The following is a 16,286-nucleotide window of genomic DNA, read 5'->3' on the forward strand; positions in this document are numbered from 1 at the left end:
CGGAGACTTGAGGAGGGAGCTTCATGTAAGGTGCACAAATGTCATGCAGAATATATCAATGCCATGCATTTTATCACACGTCAGATCCCTCCCCCCTCACACACACACACACACACACACACACACACACACACACACACACGCATATATATATATATAGACAAATAAAGGTGAGTGAACAGAAGGCAGTTATTACTTCTGAGAGCCTGGTCGTGGAAGTATGGCTGTGAGCAGGCCATTCTTGAGGATAGCGGCTGGGGAGGTAAGGACGTGAGTTTTTTTTCGTAGGGTAAGGAAGCTGCCTAGCACCTCAAAACAAACTTTACTGATCTTCCATAAAACCTATTACAGTTCATTCGTTTTATCTAGGCGGACATTTTCTTCCTTTGTTGCTTATTTCTCGAAGCCCCATGGCAGAATCAGGCAATACTACGGTCAGCATCCTTTCCATAGAACTTATTCATGATTAACACCATATTCTAGTGTTAATCTCCTCTTACAGTACAACACATAAAATGAAGAGATAACAATTTTCTGTTTAGTTAAAACAAACGAAATGTAAATGACCTAAGAACATCGGTTTCACTAACACCATTACACCAGTACTAAGACAGCCGCGGCTTGTATTCAATATGAACGGTGGTGATTAACACCTACATGGAGACGGATGAAGATGTATTGTGCCTAGCACTGATGTGCCTTAGGGAATGAGCTGTCAGGTCTATGGCCACAGTCAGACACACACACAAGAAAAATTCCATAGTGTTCCAAGGACACATCACAAAACTCAAGCAAAAATACCATCACCTTAACTTAATGAAGGATATACCTAACTGTCTTCGTATCTATAATCAGACGTCTTAATCACGGAAAGGATAGCTATAAATGACTCGTCCCATGTCATTCTGTCCTCCGCCAACAGGTTGCCCATTATCCACCTTACCCCCCCCCCCTTCCCAATCACACACACTCATGCATCTCCCCACCCTATCCTTCCATCTCATCCTCGGCCTTTCCCTTCCCCTTCCTCCTCCAGGTTACTAACACGCTTTCTCCTAGTCAGTCTCTCGTTTTCCATTCTCTCCACACGGCCATCGTTTTGAAGGCTACAAATTTGGAGAGGGGGAGATGATGGTGCATTGGTAAGCATATTTAACACGCAAGTGGAAGATTTCGAGTTCGATTCTCGAGCTGCACAAACTATTAAGTGCAGTTTGAATCACGTGTCCCTGTTTAGCCGGCAGTGTAACTAGGACCGAGGTGTAAACACTGACAGTTGGAACTTGATCAGAATATACTGTCTGACGTAAAGCCCCTGAGGCAGTTCTTTCTCTAGCGCTAAAATCTGATGGCCAATGGTAAATAGTGTAGCAATGTTATGTGGACCTTATCAGAGTTTATCGCTTTTATAGACATTTATCATATTTTCTGTCGATTTGTAGATCTTTGTGTTCAGTCATTTAGGAAAGTCCCTTTGCCTCTCCTGCCTCATTCATCGTTGGTTTCATAGATGCTTAAATGTGACGTATTGACAAACGTGGATACGATCACCCACAGATGGAAGATATGCATCTCAGTCCACTATCGCACACTCATGCGATGAAAGAGAGGCAGGAGAGGTGGACGGACTTTTGTTGGTGACTGTACAGAACCTTGGCACATTCTATAAATTTTGCTCCTTACCTTCGGCCAGATTTACGTCCTTTTTTAGCTTATTTCACGAAGCCCAGTCGTACAAAAAGACAATACTACAGCTCAACGTCTTGTTCATTGCACTCCTTTATGCTTAATATCTATAAGTGTTAGTCTGTCGCAACAACTCAGTATAACCTGATGGAAAGACAACAGTTTTTCGTAAAAGGAGTATATGTAACCTTTTCTCTTAGTTGGACTAAATTTATCATCTCTCCACCTTGAAAGCTGAGTTGTTGCAACAGGGTAACATCAGAATACGATGCCAGTGACGAAGAGGAGTTATGAAAAGGACGTGGAGTGGTAGTATTGGTTTTTCTGGATCTAAGCTATCTGAAATATGCTGCAAAATATTATATATAAAATAAAGTATAATAACGAAAACCAAGAATGTTAGAGTAGTAGTGGTAGTAGTAGCAGTAACCCCAAGCTCATCTGAATGTGAACCCGATGGACCGCAGGGTGAAACTGCCCATTTCCTACAACCCAACATCCTCCTTTCAGAGGACTGAGAGAAAACTGAAGGACTTTTGCATAACGAAACAGTGGAGCCGCTCAGTTATGGTTCAAAGACTAAATTGCAAACCGACTTTTCTACACTGACATTTCTGGCCATGGATGGCTTACACATTCTTACGCTCAGGTTCCTATCATAAGTTTCCTAAAGAAAATATGTTGTTGTAGCAGAACACAAGACACGAGACCCTGGAAGAGGATTCTCCCTTCTTTGTCTTTCCTGAAATAATAATAATAAAAATAATAGTAATAATAATAACAATAATAATAATAATAATAATAATAATGATAAAAATAGTAGTAGTAGTATAATGATTATGATCATGAGGATGATAGTGGTGGCGATATCCGACTCGCAACTCACATATTGATTTGCAGGTACTGTGCAAGAGAAGGCATGCAAAGAGTCTGCCGTGTCGTTGTCCTTTTTGCAGAAAAAAAAAATCTCAGTTACTACAGAAGTTGATGATAAGCCTAGTGAATAATAAGGTCACAATAATTAAAACATAGCGAAAATAAATGGAGCTTCATTATTGTATTTCACTGCTGATTGTACAATTGCCTCAAAAAGTCCCTTTACCCCCTAAAAATAGCTCACGTCAAATGTGGCAGCGTCGCATTAGTAACGTAAGTATGCAGCAACAAATGAACACTAATCTGCAGACGTGGCCGGTGGGTGTGTATGCCAGAAATCATAATAGTAAATAAATAGGGAAGCAGGTAACACATCACCAGGGACAACATTACCGATAGTGTTATTGTATTAATACGAAATACCAATAAAAATATAAATGGAGAAATAAACAAAACAGAAATATCATGAAGGTTGTCGCATGTAGAGTCATCATTCATCAGCCACCCTCACCACAGCGTATGTGTAATATGGGGTGTTAGAGCTATCTCACGGACCTTGCTGTGGGACAGTTCGAAACACCTTATGAATCATAAATCATATTAATACGCATCTAAACGTGTGAACTGGAACGTGATTTGGTAACAAAGTTTGCCCATCGGGCATTGCCCACTCGTGAGGACGGGACCTAACACTACTGTCGCGTGCTTTCTGACGTCTCATGAGTATTTACCATTTGTCATTTTGGAAATTTCAGACAGTGATTCGAACTGCATACATACTGTATTACTCTGAAACGATACCTCTCTAGAAGTCTTTTGAATAAATAAGTATAGTCCTATTTATATAATTTATTTATTCCCCTTCCATGTTATATTGCTTTGGTTTATACATTATTACTATATGCCTGTTATCACAGGTTTCCATATGTTTTAAGGTTTATAATGTTTTTTGAACTGTCCTATAGCATGATCCATGAGACGCACTCAACACCTCAGATTCTATAGTAAGGTGTGGTTTGAGTGGCTGATGTATGATGACTATACCTGCGACAACCTTCATTTTTTCATTATGCCATTGCTTGTATTTATATTCCTGTTTGTATGTCGTATCAAAATATAAATGTTCTTTTAGAATATGCATAGTAATATTACTGTTGTCTCTGGTGATGTGTTAATTGCTCCCATATTATTAGGTAATTATGATGTCTGGCATAAACACCCATCACTGACGTCAGTGGTTCTAGAGTTCATTCATAAATACGCCTTACGCTACTACTGCGACGTTCCCAGCAATTACTGCTGCGATGGTGCCACATCTTAACGGGGAGGTGCAGCATGGGTTAAGGAACTTAATGAGGCAACTCGTATTCCCACAACTGTTTCAAAAGAACTGTCATAGATTAAGAACTTGCCTACACCTTAGCTAACTCAGATGATAATAATAAAACTCTGTGTACTTTGTTGTTCAGTGGGTGCCATACTCTAAGGTGGAAAGGCTGGGGAACGGCACCATCGATATCTCTGGACCCATGAAACACCTGCTCCTCCTTTTCTCCACCATCATCAACTTTGAGTATGTTGTTGTTGTTGTTGTTAATTAACCCCAGTCAGTCTGGCAGTGAAGACCGGTAGGTCACAGGTGAGCAACTGATTCAATGAGTCCGTCCTACAAGTACAAGCCAGTACATAAATCGTATGGGGAACTGGCGTCCTCTTGTGGAAGACATCACTTACCCAGGGTCAGACCAGGGCCCTCTCCATGGCAAGGCACAAGGAAATATGGGGAGGTTTGGCTTCCAAGTGGACGCCGCAGTTGCTTAGCTACACCCAGGGTCCACAGCGCCACCACGTGTAGGCTCCTAGCCAATACTATTTTGCGTAAGTAATGTGCGTGAGGGAATGAGTTAAGGTCAGTATTTCGAGTGATAGTTGAGGTTCTTTAGCACCTTTTTCTGACCAACTCATTGTTTTTTTATCGGACCCTCTTCATATAAGCTGTTTATGTCGCTTTGATGACGGGATAGTTTACATCAGTAACACATATAAAAATACTGAGGTGTAATGTGTAATGGCTACACGTCGCTTTGATGACGGTATAGTTTACATCAGTAACACATATACAAATATTGAGGTGTAATGTGTAATGACTACAGAAGAGGAGTTGCGCAGTCTCCCAAACTACTTAGAATACGATCCAAAGGTTAGATACATACCGGTACATATATGTAAGGATAGACATTCGTTAACTCACTCATATACACATACATTATATCTTTACAAAAGATCACAGTCATTCTTTCCTGGGCTTTTTCGTGATCAGGTTGAGTCACCCATTTCAATTATATGAGCATTACGTCTAACTTAAAGCTATAGAACTAGTATCGCTTGAAAACTTCCTCCACTCGTTTATCATTCTGCTTCCTTCTTATCTCGCTACTGGAATGAAAGCTTCACGTGATAAAGTTACAGTACTGCACCTGCTGCTCTGGTACTTACACTTCTATATATAAACATACGCATCTTTTTTGCCTTTTATGCACATTACTGCACCATTGCCTAATAGGTTTTCAATCTTATAAACTTGACCTTCACAGAGTTACTGATTCCAATCCTGTTTATTTTATGCACGTAATTTCCTACTGGCTTACCCATACTAGGCATTTATCATTTTTCGAATAAATTTTCATTTGCAAATTTTCCAACCAGTCAGGTACTTTGTTTTGGTCTCGCTTAAGTCGTTACCTGTTTTCCAGTGATTCCATAGTTCACCCAAATTTGATGTCGTCTGTTACTTTGCTAATCTGTTTATTGTCAGACCCTTGAACCACATGAGGGGTGGCCACAAATGAGTCGTCTACATGTCACTCTGTCCTCTGCCATCTAGCTGCCCCGTTTCCAAGTAACATTGCTTGTCTTTCATATACCTCTCTAACCTATCCCTCCATTTCATCCACGGTGTTTCCCTTCCCCTCCTCCTCTTCTCCTAGCTCATAAACAGGTCTCGTAGTCATTTGCTCATTCACCTTGAACTCCGAACGGCCATGTGAAATGCAAATAATATGTGACTTGGAAGTGATTCTTGAGGCATCCCAGATGATAATATTCCCCACTATAAAATCTTATATATAGTAGGTTGGAATGGGAAAGGAGAACTATTATTAATTCAATTGAAGGAAGTTGAGAGAGGCCTTTTTCCTGCATAGTAGAGGCAGGGCCTTATGATAATGGTGATGACGATGATAGTAAATTATAAGTGATTATAATGATTACAGTAAAGATGATGGTATACCCTGTTCGCTTTAATCTAGCTGAAAAAAAATCTTCTCCGTGAATTCTGATATGTAGCTGAAGATTAATGCTGGAATATTATGCAAGTTACGAAATAATGTTATGGAAAGGATTTAGAGATGTTGCCTTTTTTTCCCAGTCAACATCGTGAAATAAGGCTCAAGTGGACAAAAATTTGGGCCATTGTAAGTTAAATGGGTATAATGATGAAGACGATGGACACTTCATTTAACCTTACTTTACCTACCCTGACCTAACCTTATGTAACTCGCTCTTTCTCCAGCTACACCCTGGTCCCTGCCCCAGGGAACCTCTGGGGGGGACCTCTACCCAACGGCTCGTGGACGGGGATGCTAGGGATGCTGCACCGGGAGGTAGGTCTTGATGATGATGATGATGATGATTTCTTTGTTCCAACCGGATTAGAACAAAAAATAACCCTAAAATAGCGAGTATTGCTGGAGAGGAACGTCCCCAACCATCATGTAGTGGCTCTGATAAGACCGGGCGATGGAGCTGCCCGGTTATACAAGCGCCCCTCACTTCTCCCCCCCCCCCAATCCCCAGAAAGGAAGATGGTAGATTGCACAAGAAGGTCAGTTTTGGCCTACAGTCAACCGAGTTCGTATTCAGATAAACTTGGGGTTTCATTTTTTTTTATGCAAGGGAAAAGGAGCCAAAGACTTGATGCCTGCTATCATGTTTCCTCCAAAGAAAAAAAAAAAGAAAAAAGAAAGAGCCAAATTCAAGATCTTTTCAAAATGCCTGGACATCTATCTATCTATCTATAGCCCGACGCCCTAATCCCGCAAAGGGTGGCCGCAGACAAAACGCCTCCAAGTCGCTCTGTCACCCACCGTTTGACTACCCTCCCCCCAACTCACCCCCCCCCTCCCTCATATACCTCTCAACTCCATCACTCCACCTCATCCTCGGTCTACCCCTCCCTCTCCCTCCCTCCACCTCACCTACATACACCCTCTTAGTCAGTCTCTCATTCTCCATTCTCTCCACATGTCCAAACCACCTCAGTGTATTTCTCCTAATCTTCTCAACCACATCCACATCTACCCCACAACGTTCCTTCACTTCTTCATTCGTCAACCTGTCCCTCCACGTCACTCCACATGCTCCTCTCAAGTAACTCATTTCCACTGCTCTCACTCTTGACTTGTTCCCCTCTTGCAAGGGCCACGCCTCGCTTCCATACGTCAGGGTAGGGATCACAATATTATCATGCAGTGACTTCTTAACTTCCATACTCACCTCCCTATTTCTCATCACTGCTTTCAGTGTACCAACAACCTTCCTTCCCTGCTGTACCCTTTCACGCACTTCATCCCCCAAAGTTCCATCCTTACTCATCAAACCACCCAAGTACTTGAATGCACTCACATTCTCCATATCCTCACCATCCAACCTCACTGCACACTCTGTGACTTCATTCCTCTCAAACACCATAACTTTACCTTTGTTTACATTAACTTTCAGATTCCTCCTCCTACACACTGTCCCAAATTCATTCACCAAACCTTGCAACTCCCATTCATCTTCACTCAACAATACTGTATCATCAGCAAACAGCAATGCCGGAAGCTTCCAAATCTCACCCTCATTCATTAGGGCCACCCCAACATCCACTACCCTACCTTGCACCTCCTTTACAACCCCATCCATATATATATTAAACAGCCATGGAGACATTACACACCCCTGTTTCAGTCCCACATTGAGATCAAAGAACTCACTCAGCTCACCATCCACTCGCACCGTAGCCCTAGCTCTCTCGTACATACTCTCCACAGCACTCAACAATTTCCCCTCCACTCCATATATTCTTAATACCTTCCACATACCTTGCCTATCTATTCTGTCATAAGCTTTCTCCAAATCCATGAAGGCAGCATACACTTTCCTTCCCTTCTCTAGATACTTCTCCACTTAACATCTTAGAACAAATATCTGATCTACACACCCTTTTCCCTTCCTAAATCCCCCTTGTTCTTCTCCAACTAGCTCCTCTGTCATATGCCTAACCCTATCAATGAGTATTCTACCATATATTTTACCAGTCACACTAAAAATGCAAATACCCCTATGGATACCACATACTTCTCTCTCCCCTTTTCCTTTGTATAAAGGAACAATTATACCTGATTTCCAGTCCTCTGGAACCCTTCCCTCCTCTCATCTCTTCTTCTCCCAGCCATTCCCCAACCACTTATACTCACACTGTTCTCACTCTCTACATTCAACAAATCCTTAAAGTGCTCCTTCCATCTCCTGATTTTCTCTTTCTTCTCCTCCAACAATCTATTATTCCTATCTTTCACTCCCCTACTATTTCCCCTTTTACACTGCCTTACTTTCTTTACCTCCTTCCAAAACAATTTCTTACTCCCCCTCCATTTCACACTCAGATTTCTCCCAAACTCTTCATCCACTTTCTTCTTACTCTCCTTCACAAGTCTCTTAACCTCCCTTCTCCTGCTCACATATACCTCTCTCTTCTCTCTCTCATCTTCTCCCCTACCTCTACTCGCCAACCATTCGTTATATCCTTTCTTCTTTTGTTCCACAGCTCGCTTCACCTCATTGTTCCATCATGCTGTCCCTTGCACACCCTTGCATCTCCTCACTCCACAAACTGCCTCACACGCTGTGCCTATCTCTTCTGTGAATATCTTACATACGTCTTCCACCCCTTCCATCTGCTCTAGCTCATACCTTCCCAATCTTTCTTCCACTATGCTCTTATACTCTGTCATTTTTTCACTATCTTGCAGTTTGTCCACTCTTCTCACAGGAGCTGCTTCCTCCTGTCTTCCCCTTCGTCTCCTCAGCCACTTTCTTTGCAGCTCTACCTTGGCCATCACTAAGTGATAGTCCGAGACTCCATTCCCCCACCCTCTCCACACTCTTGCATCCAACACTTGTCATCTCATTCGCTCATCCACACACATGTAGTCTATCATTGCCTTTCATTCAACAAGTTCACCATCCATCCTCCTCATTACTCTCCATGTATACCGGTGGATCATCTTATGACGAAAGTAGGTGTTGGCTATTGCCAACCCCTTACAAGCACAGATGTCCACCAAAGCACTACCATTCCCATCTACTTCAGCTGGCACACCCCACTGACCAACCACTCCATCCACTCATACATTCCCAACTTTGCCATTCATGTCTCCAATCAACAGCACTGTCACGCTCCTCTCAGACTTGTCCATACATGCTTCTACTCTCGCCCAAAACTCATCTTTTACTCTTGCCACTCGATCCTCTGTTGGGGCATACACACATACAATCGCCCGTGCTTGAATACCTACTTTCATCCTCACCCATACAATCATTGCACCCACTGTTCCATACTCTCTTATATTCTCCTTCCACTTCTTGCTTATCATCAGACATACTCCCTCTCTTGCCCTCTCATTCTCATTGACTCCCGCACATATACCTACACCATATTCCCATTCTCTCACCCTTTCACCCTTCCATTTAGTTTTAGTCAATCCACATATATCCACTTTTGCATTCTCAAGCACCTGAACAATCTCTCTCTCTTTCACTTCATTATTCACTCCTCTCACATTCCATGTTCCCACCCTAAGAATGTCCTTTGTCCATTCCTTAGTCGTCAACGCATGGTCCATCCAGGTCCGAGGCGCTTTATTCGCTTTTTTAGTTAGTTCTTTTTACAGGGTGGGGAACTAACCCACCACCAACCCTTTTAGTCGCCTCGTACGACAAGCAGGGATACTGGGGGAGTATTCTTGAAACCCCCCTATCCCCAGGGGGTAGCGAATAGTGCTGGAGAGGAACGTCCCCAACCATCATGTAGTGGCTCTGATAAGACCGGGCGATGGAGCTGCCCGGTTATACAAGCACCCCTCACTTCTCCCCCCCCCAATCCCCAGAAAGGAAGATGGTAGACTGCACAAGAAGGTCAGTTTTGGCCTACAGTCAACCGAGTTCGTATTCAGATAAACTTGGGGTTTCAATTTTTTTTTTGTTTATGCAAGGGAAAAGGAGCTAAAGGTTAGATGCCTGCTATCATGTTTCCTCCAAAGAAAAAAAAAAAGAAAAGAAAGAGCCAAATTCAGGATCTTTTCAAAATGCCTGGAGATACTGCGTTTAAATAACTGGAGGTCATAGGCAGTAGGAAATACAGACAGAGGATGACAGTTCTAGAGATTACTTCTTGCATACATGAAGGGGTGAGGGTAACAGTTAACATTAGAGAGCTGGGCAGAAAAGGGATGAAAATTTGGTGCCAGGCAGATGCAACGCACCCACCGTAGTGCTGAAGAGCTGCAAACAGACAGTTCAGAGGAGCAGTGACCACTGAAGTAGGGATAGAAAAGAGATAAAGTTGCAACAGTGTGGCGAAGAGATAGAGGTTGAAGGGAGCCAGTAAGAGGAGGAGACTTAGAGATGAAAAGTCTTTGACACCACCTTGTTGAGAAGAACTGTATGTGGGGAGCCTCTGCATACATAAGAGTTGTACAATACACAGGGGCGAATTAAACCCAGTATAAAGTAGACAAATGTATAGAGATGAAGAATGCACGGAGTCAGGTTACCACACCTAATCTTCTGGAAGCAGGTTTTACAAGAAAGGTAATATGATCTTTCCAAGGTATATCCCCAAAGAATGAAACCCCAAGTTTGTTCAGAGATGATGTAGGATTGAGTTGGTTATTGTTAAATATTAGAGGATACTCCTGTAGAAGATTTTGACGGGAAGAAATATGTACGAACTTTGGTTTTGATGCATTAAAAACAACAAGATTACTTTTACCCCAATCAGATATGAGCCAAGTCAGCCAGTAGGTGTGCCAAGTCTCATTCCTTGCCTCTTAGAGTAACTGCTGAGATGGATGTTGCTGGAAGCAACGGCAGAAATGGATGCCCCGGGGAAATAGAGGGAAAGGTGTAGGGCAGAGTCATCAGCGCATAAGTGGACAGAGCTAGATATACAGCTTAAAAGATCATTGATGAATGAAAGGAAGAGAGTTAGTGATAGGGCAAAATCCTGAGGAACACCACAATTGATAGCCCTAGGAGAAGAATGGTGACCACGCATAAAAGCAGCTATAGAATGACCAAAGAGAAAGTTAGAGATGAAGACACAGACCTAAGGATAGAAACCATAAGAGGGTAGTTTGAAAATTAATGATTTATATTAAACTCGATCGAAAGCCTTTGAGATGTCAAGTGCAATGGCAAAGCTTTCCCCAAAATCCCGAAATGGAGACGACCATTAATCTGAAAGGATGGTGAGATCACCAATGGAGCATCCATGGTGGAGCCCACACTAGGAATCGGAGAGAAGATCATGATGGGAAAGATGCTTCAAAACTTTTTTGCAAAAAACATATTCAAAAACTTTAGAAATACAGGATGTTAAATCAACTGAAGGATATTTAGACGGCTGAGAATGGTCACCCTTCTTTGGGAGAGGCTGATGGAGAGCAAACTTCCAGCAAGAAGGAAAGGCACAAGTTGATAAAGGCAGAAGAATTTACCTAGGCAGGGTGACAGCACAGAAGCACAGGTCTTGAGGACAACAGGAGGAACTCCATCAGGCCCATATTCCTTGTTAGTATTGAGGCCAGTGATGGCAGGAAATACATCAATTGAAGAAATGTTAATGTTTATCATGAGGAAGTCAGAGGAGGAGATGATGAAGGACAGGCACCGGAATTGTCAAGACGGAATTGGAAGAGAAAGTCTGAACTGTGAATTCTGCTTTATCAGAAGAAGAAACAGCCACAGACCCATCAGAGCAGAAAAGAGGAGGGAGAGACGAAGTTAATTTTTTTTTTTTTTTTGGCAAGGTGCTAGAAGGAGCTAGAAAATTTTGAGTAAAAAGTAAAGAGCACTGAATAGAAATGAAATTATTTTTAGCAGAGCAAAGGACAGACATAGCATGGTTCCGGACAGAGACATAAAAGAGAAGAGATTCAAGGATGGGTTGATCCCAGTACCTTTTGTTGGCCTTCTCCTTGTTGTGGACAGCATTAGAACAAGTACAATTAAACCTTCTTTTTTTTTTTTTTCCATTAGTCACAGGATAAGAGAAAGGAATGTATGCTTCCATGCCAGAGAGAAAAAGCTCTGTAATGCCCAAGACATACTCAGATGGCTCTTGGCCATGGAAGCAATAATCATACTATGGAAAACTTTAAAAAGTAGTGCCTTAGGGCCTCCCAATCAGCAGTTCCAAAGTACCACAGCCCCCATTTCTTAGGATGGTCCATAGGCCTCGCAGGAGGGATTGGACTGGTTGACATGCTAAGGTTGTGATCAGAGGACCCCAATGGAGAGAAAAGAGTAAGAGCATAAGTAGAAGAATTTGTTGTATGGAAAAGGTCAGATATGATGGAAGTCTCTCTAAGGTGGTCATGAATATGGGTAGGGTGCTGTACAACCTGTTCTAGGTCATAAATGATAGAAACAGTGGCGTATCCAGGATATTTGCCAGGGGGGGGGGCAAACACTTGGAATATTTCCCCAAAATATCTGTCACCACAAATTTTCTTAGATTTTATGCTTTATGTCATCAGAAATAAATTTACATCATTACTGCCATACGCTTAGCGCATCATTTACCTGCTGTCTTTATCTCTCTGCACATAAGGATGTACAGCTATTTTGAGAATTAACCTACGAAATTATGATGAAAATACCACACATCGGCACAGCACCTACCATACGAGAGGCAATGGCGTCCATACTATCTGTTTATATTCGGAAATGAACCCTGTATTATGATTGGCTGCTGGAAGAAAAATGGCGGAATGGATGGGCCAATGAACACTCGAGATCTGGCGTGAGTGTCCCGAACACATACACTTTCCCACATTCGTGATGCTATCGCTTTTTTCTATTTTCCCTTGCGGCTCTCTCTCTCTCTCTCTCTCTCTCTCTCTCTCTCTCTCTCTCTCTCTCACTTCACTTAGCACATATGTGTAAATTAAAATTCGCTGCCGCACCCAGCCCCAGTCTGGTATTCTGTTTTGAACTACTGCTGTGGGAGTAGCCAATAGAAATTCTGTTTTCCACTATTTATTCTTTTACTTAGATTCCCATTGGCTCAGGCATCAGGGGTGGGGTACACGTCAGGACTGACCTAAGTAAATACATCTGGTGGGATTAACCTCTCTTAATCCTTGACTCAGGTGACCACTCGACCTGCCCCAATCAGCAGGGGATGATTTTCATATCACCTGAACTGTACTGTACGGTACAGAAAGGATTTTTCGATTAAGGAAAAAAAATGAAAAATGGTGTAAAGCTATTCATCCTGAAAATTTTCATATAGAAAAGTGAGGGGGGGGGGAACAAAAGATACTTTGTCCCAAGGTTCCAAAAAGTGAGGGAGACACGTCCCCCTGTCCCTCACCCAAACCAAGCCCCTGGCACACATATTTATATTTGCTTAGGTTCTAAAATGTAGTCTGAGGTGATCACAATGGCTTCATGCAGTTTTCAAAACTGCTTGTTTCAGTTGTTTGTAACAATAATTGTGCAGTGTTTGATGGCAACTGTGCCAGAGCAACAGCCCAAAAGTCATTAGCATATAACTCTAACATAAAAGGAAAAACATCTGAATCACTCTCTCAATTTAAAATTGCTAGAAATCATGCAAAAGCTGTATTAAATCTAGCTAAATCAAACTTTCTTCAAAAGCAAGCATCAGTACTACTTAACAACTCTAATGACAATAGAATATTCTGGTCAACACTTAATTCTTTCAATAATAACTTTAACAAGTCATCTTCCATTCCCTCACTAAAAATCTTCAGATGCAACATTACAAATGACCCACGTGGGAAAGCTGATATTTTTCCCAGTACATTTGCCAGAAACTCTATCATAGACGATGCCAGCTAGAACGTCCCAGTACTGGAACTTGACTCTCCCGAATTGCCCCACTTAAAATACGGACAAGATATGTAAATCCATCCAAGACAATTTACCTACCAACAAAGCTCCAGGCCCAGATGGAATTCCGCCAATTGTTTTGAAAAAGTGTTCCCATGAACTTGCCTCTGTTCTAGCTAAATTATTCAGACTATGCATACGTACTTCCCAAAATCATGGAAAGAAGCCAATATCCACCCAATTCCGAAGAAAGGAAGTTCCTCTGACCCCTCTGATTACAGACCAATAGCTGTCACATCTTCTCTTGGTAAAGTATTTGAAACTTTAATTAATAAGCACATTGTTAAACATTTTGAATTCAACAACTTAATTAGTGACAGACAATATGGTTTTTGCCACGAAAGATCCACCATTGACATACTCAATCTCCTAACTCATACCATCCATCAATCAATTGATCTACATGGAGAAACTCATGCAATAGCTCTTGATATTTCTAAAGCTTTCGACAGAGTATGGCACCATTCCTTGCTGTCCAAACTCCCTTGCTATGGACTAACGTCTTTTGTTCCTTTGATTTCTTCGTATCTTAGTGACAGGAAAATAAGAGTAAAAGTAGATGATGTATAATCCAATTTCCACTCAGTTAACTCCGGCGTGCTGCAGGGGTCAGTTCTGGAGCCAACCCTATTCCTGATTTATATTAATGATCTCTCATCTGTCACCCACAGTCCTATCCAATCATATGCAGATGACTCAACACAACATAGTTCATTCACACTTAGACATCCATTTACAAAGTCTAATATCTCTACCTCTCAACTCAGTACAGCCATCTCCATAAATCAAGACCTATCTACGATCAGTGAATGGGGACAAAACAATCTTGTCTCTTTTAATGCTAGTAAAACTAAATATATACAATTTACTAATAGACAGATATTGCCAGATTCGTACATTACCTTCAATGCCACTAATATTCCCATCTCCAAAAGTATTGAAATTCTTCGCGTCTCACTTAACAATGCCCTCAGCTGGACCTCTCATGTTAGATCACTTGCTAAAACCGCCTCAAAGAAACTTGAGTTATTGTACAGAGTTCGTAACTTCTTCGCTGATGAGCAGATTTGGCTATAATTTATAAGAGTCATGTGCGCTATCAGCTTGAATATTGCTCACCCTTGTGGAATGGATGTGGAGAGGTTGCATTAAAACAACTAGATCAAATTCAGAACAAAGCTGTTAGAATTATTACCAACCCTGCCATTACAAATAAACTACCTCCCCTGCAATTAGAAAGGAATGTTGCCTCCCTTGCATTATTTTACAGATACTTTTTTGGCAAATGCTCAGACGAAGTTGCGTCCATGGTGCCACCTCTCCATGCCTTCCCTCGTGCTACTCAGGCATCTGGTAGCGCTCATGACTGGAATGTCACTCAGCCATATTGCAGAACTTCTGCCTATCAGAATTCTTTCATTCCCCGAACTGCATCTCTCTGGAACTTCCTTCCCCAGAGTTGTTTCCCTCCAAATTTCAACACAGAGCTGTTCAAGTCTAACTGTTACAGATATTTTATGAACAGAGGATACCAGTAATCTGGTATACGGATTATTTTTTTATTTGTTTTTCCTTTCTCCGTTGTTAAAAAAAAAAAAAAATGGCTACAGGGTGAGAGGATATGGCTGCAGGGTGAGAAGATGTGGCTCAGGGGACAGGAAGGCCTTTTTACACCTTATCAGGATTCAAGTGCAAAACATCATTAGAGCTCTAATATTTATAGGGGAAATTGTTAAGCTAAAACTGGTCATTTTTTTTCTCAAGGGTTTTATAATATTTAGTCTAGTTTTCAATTTCCAAAGAAATTTTTGCTCCCAAATAAATATTATTTGAAACAGATAATACTAGTATGTATGTGGTAAAATTAGGAAAACTGTATTGTCATAGAAGAACTATGCCAAAAATCCCTTTCAGCATTTTCCCACAATTTTCCCAAGGGGGCAAACTGCCCCCCTCTGCCCCCCCCCCCAGTGGCTGCGCCACTGGATAGAAAAGTTGTAGTTTTGTTGACCAGGTAAATCAGTGAAAGGAGAGAGAAGCCAAAGGTGGAGGTGAACACTGAATTCATCTAACATGGAGATTTCAGATATAGGAGAAATCGATAGGATGTGTTCTGTCTTAGAAGTAAGATAGTCAAAGAATTTTCCATAATAACTAGATTCTGTGTTTGAGGATAAGTACATAACACAGATATATTAGTCGGAGATTAACAGGATAACCGAAGTCACTGAGTAGAGAATTCAGAATATTCAGGTTCAGGAACTCAAACTCAAGATGTGTTGTTGCGTACACATACACAACAGCCACCTTTGGCTTTGAAATGAGCACGGAGAAAGTAGAAGGATGCAGAGAAGGGTTTGCTATCAGTCATCTCAGACAGTTGAGAATGAATAAAGAAGAGAAGATGAGGTTTTGAGGAAGAGAGGTTTTGTTCAGCAGAGGGAAAATTAAAGGAAATGCTAGAAATGATGCACAAATGA

The 16,286-nt window shown here is 41.6% G+C and overlaps 1 protein-coding gene across 1 annotated transcript in view; it reads left to right on the top strand.

The window, feature by feature from the left end:
* The first annotated feature begins 220 nt into the window (after positions 1-220).
* LOC145406841 (glutamate receptor 2-like) overlaps positions 221-16,286 on the top strand; it is a 77,907-nt gene continuing 61,841 nt past the window's right edge. The window contains exons 1-3 of the mRNA XM_080277952.1: positions 221-262; positions 4,032-4,135; positions 6,134-6,224. Coding sequence (XP_080134078.1) covers positions 221-262; positions 4,032-4,135; positions 6,134-6,224 — 237 coding nt within the window. The remainder of the gene's footprint in view (positions 263-4,031; positions 4,136-6,133; positions 6,225-16,286) is intronic.

Source organism: Coenobita brevimanus, chromosome 8, assembly GCF_032717465.1.
Source record: "Coenobita brevimanus isolate Jiangsu-jjx chromosome 8, ASM3271746v2, whole genome shotgun sequence".
In the NCBI taxonomy this organism is placed as follows: Eukaryota; Metazoa; Arthropoda; class Malacostraca; order Decapoda; family Coenobitidae; genus Coenobita; species Coenobita brevimanus.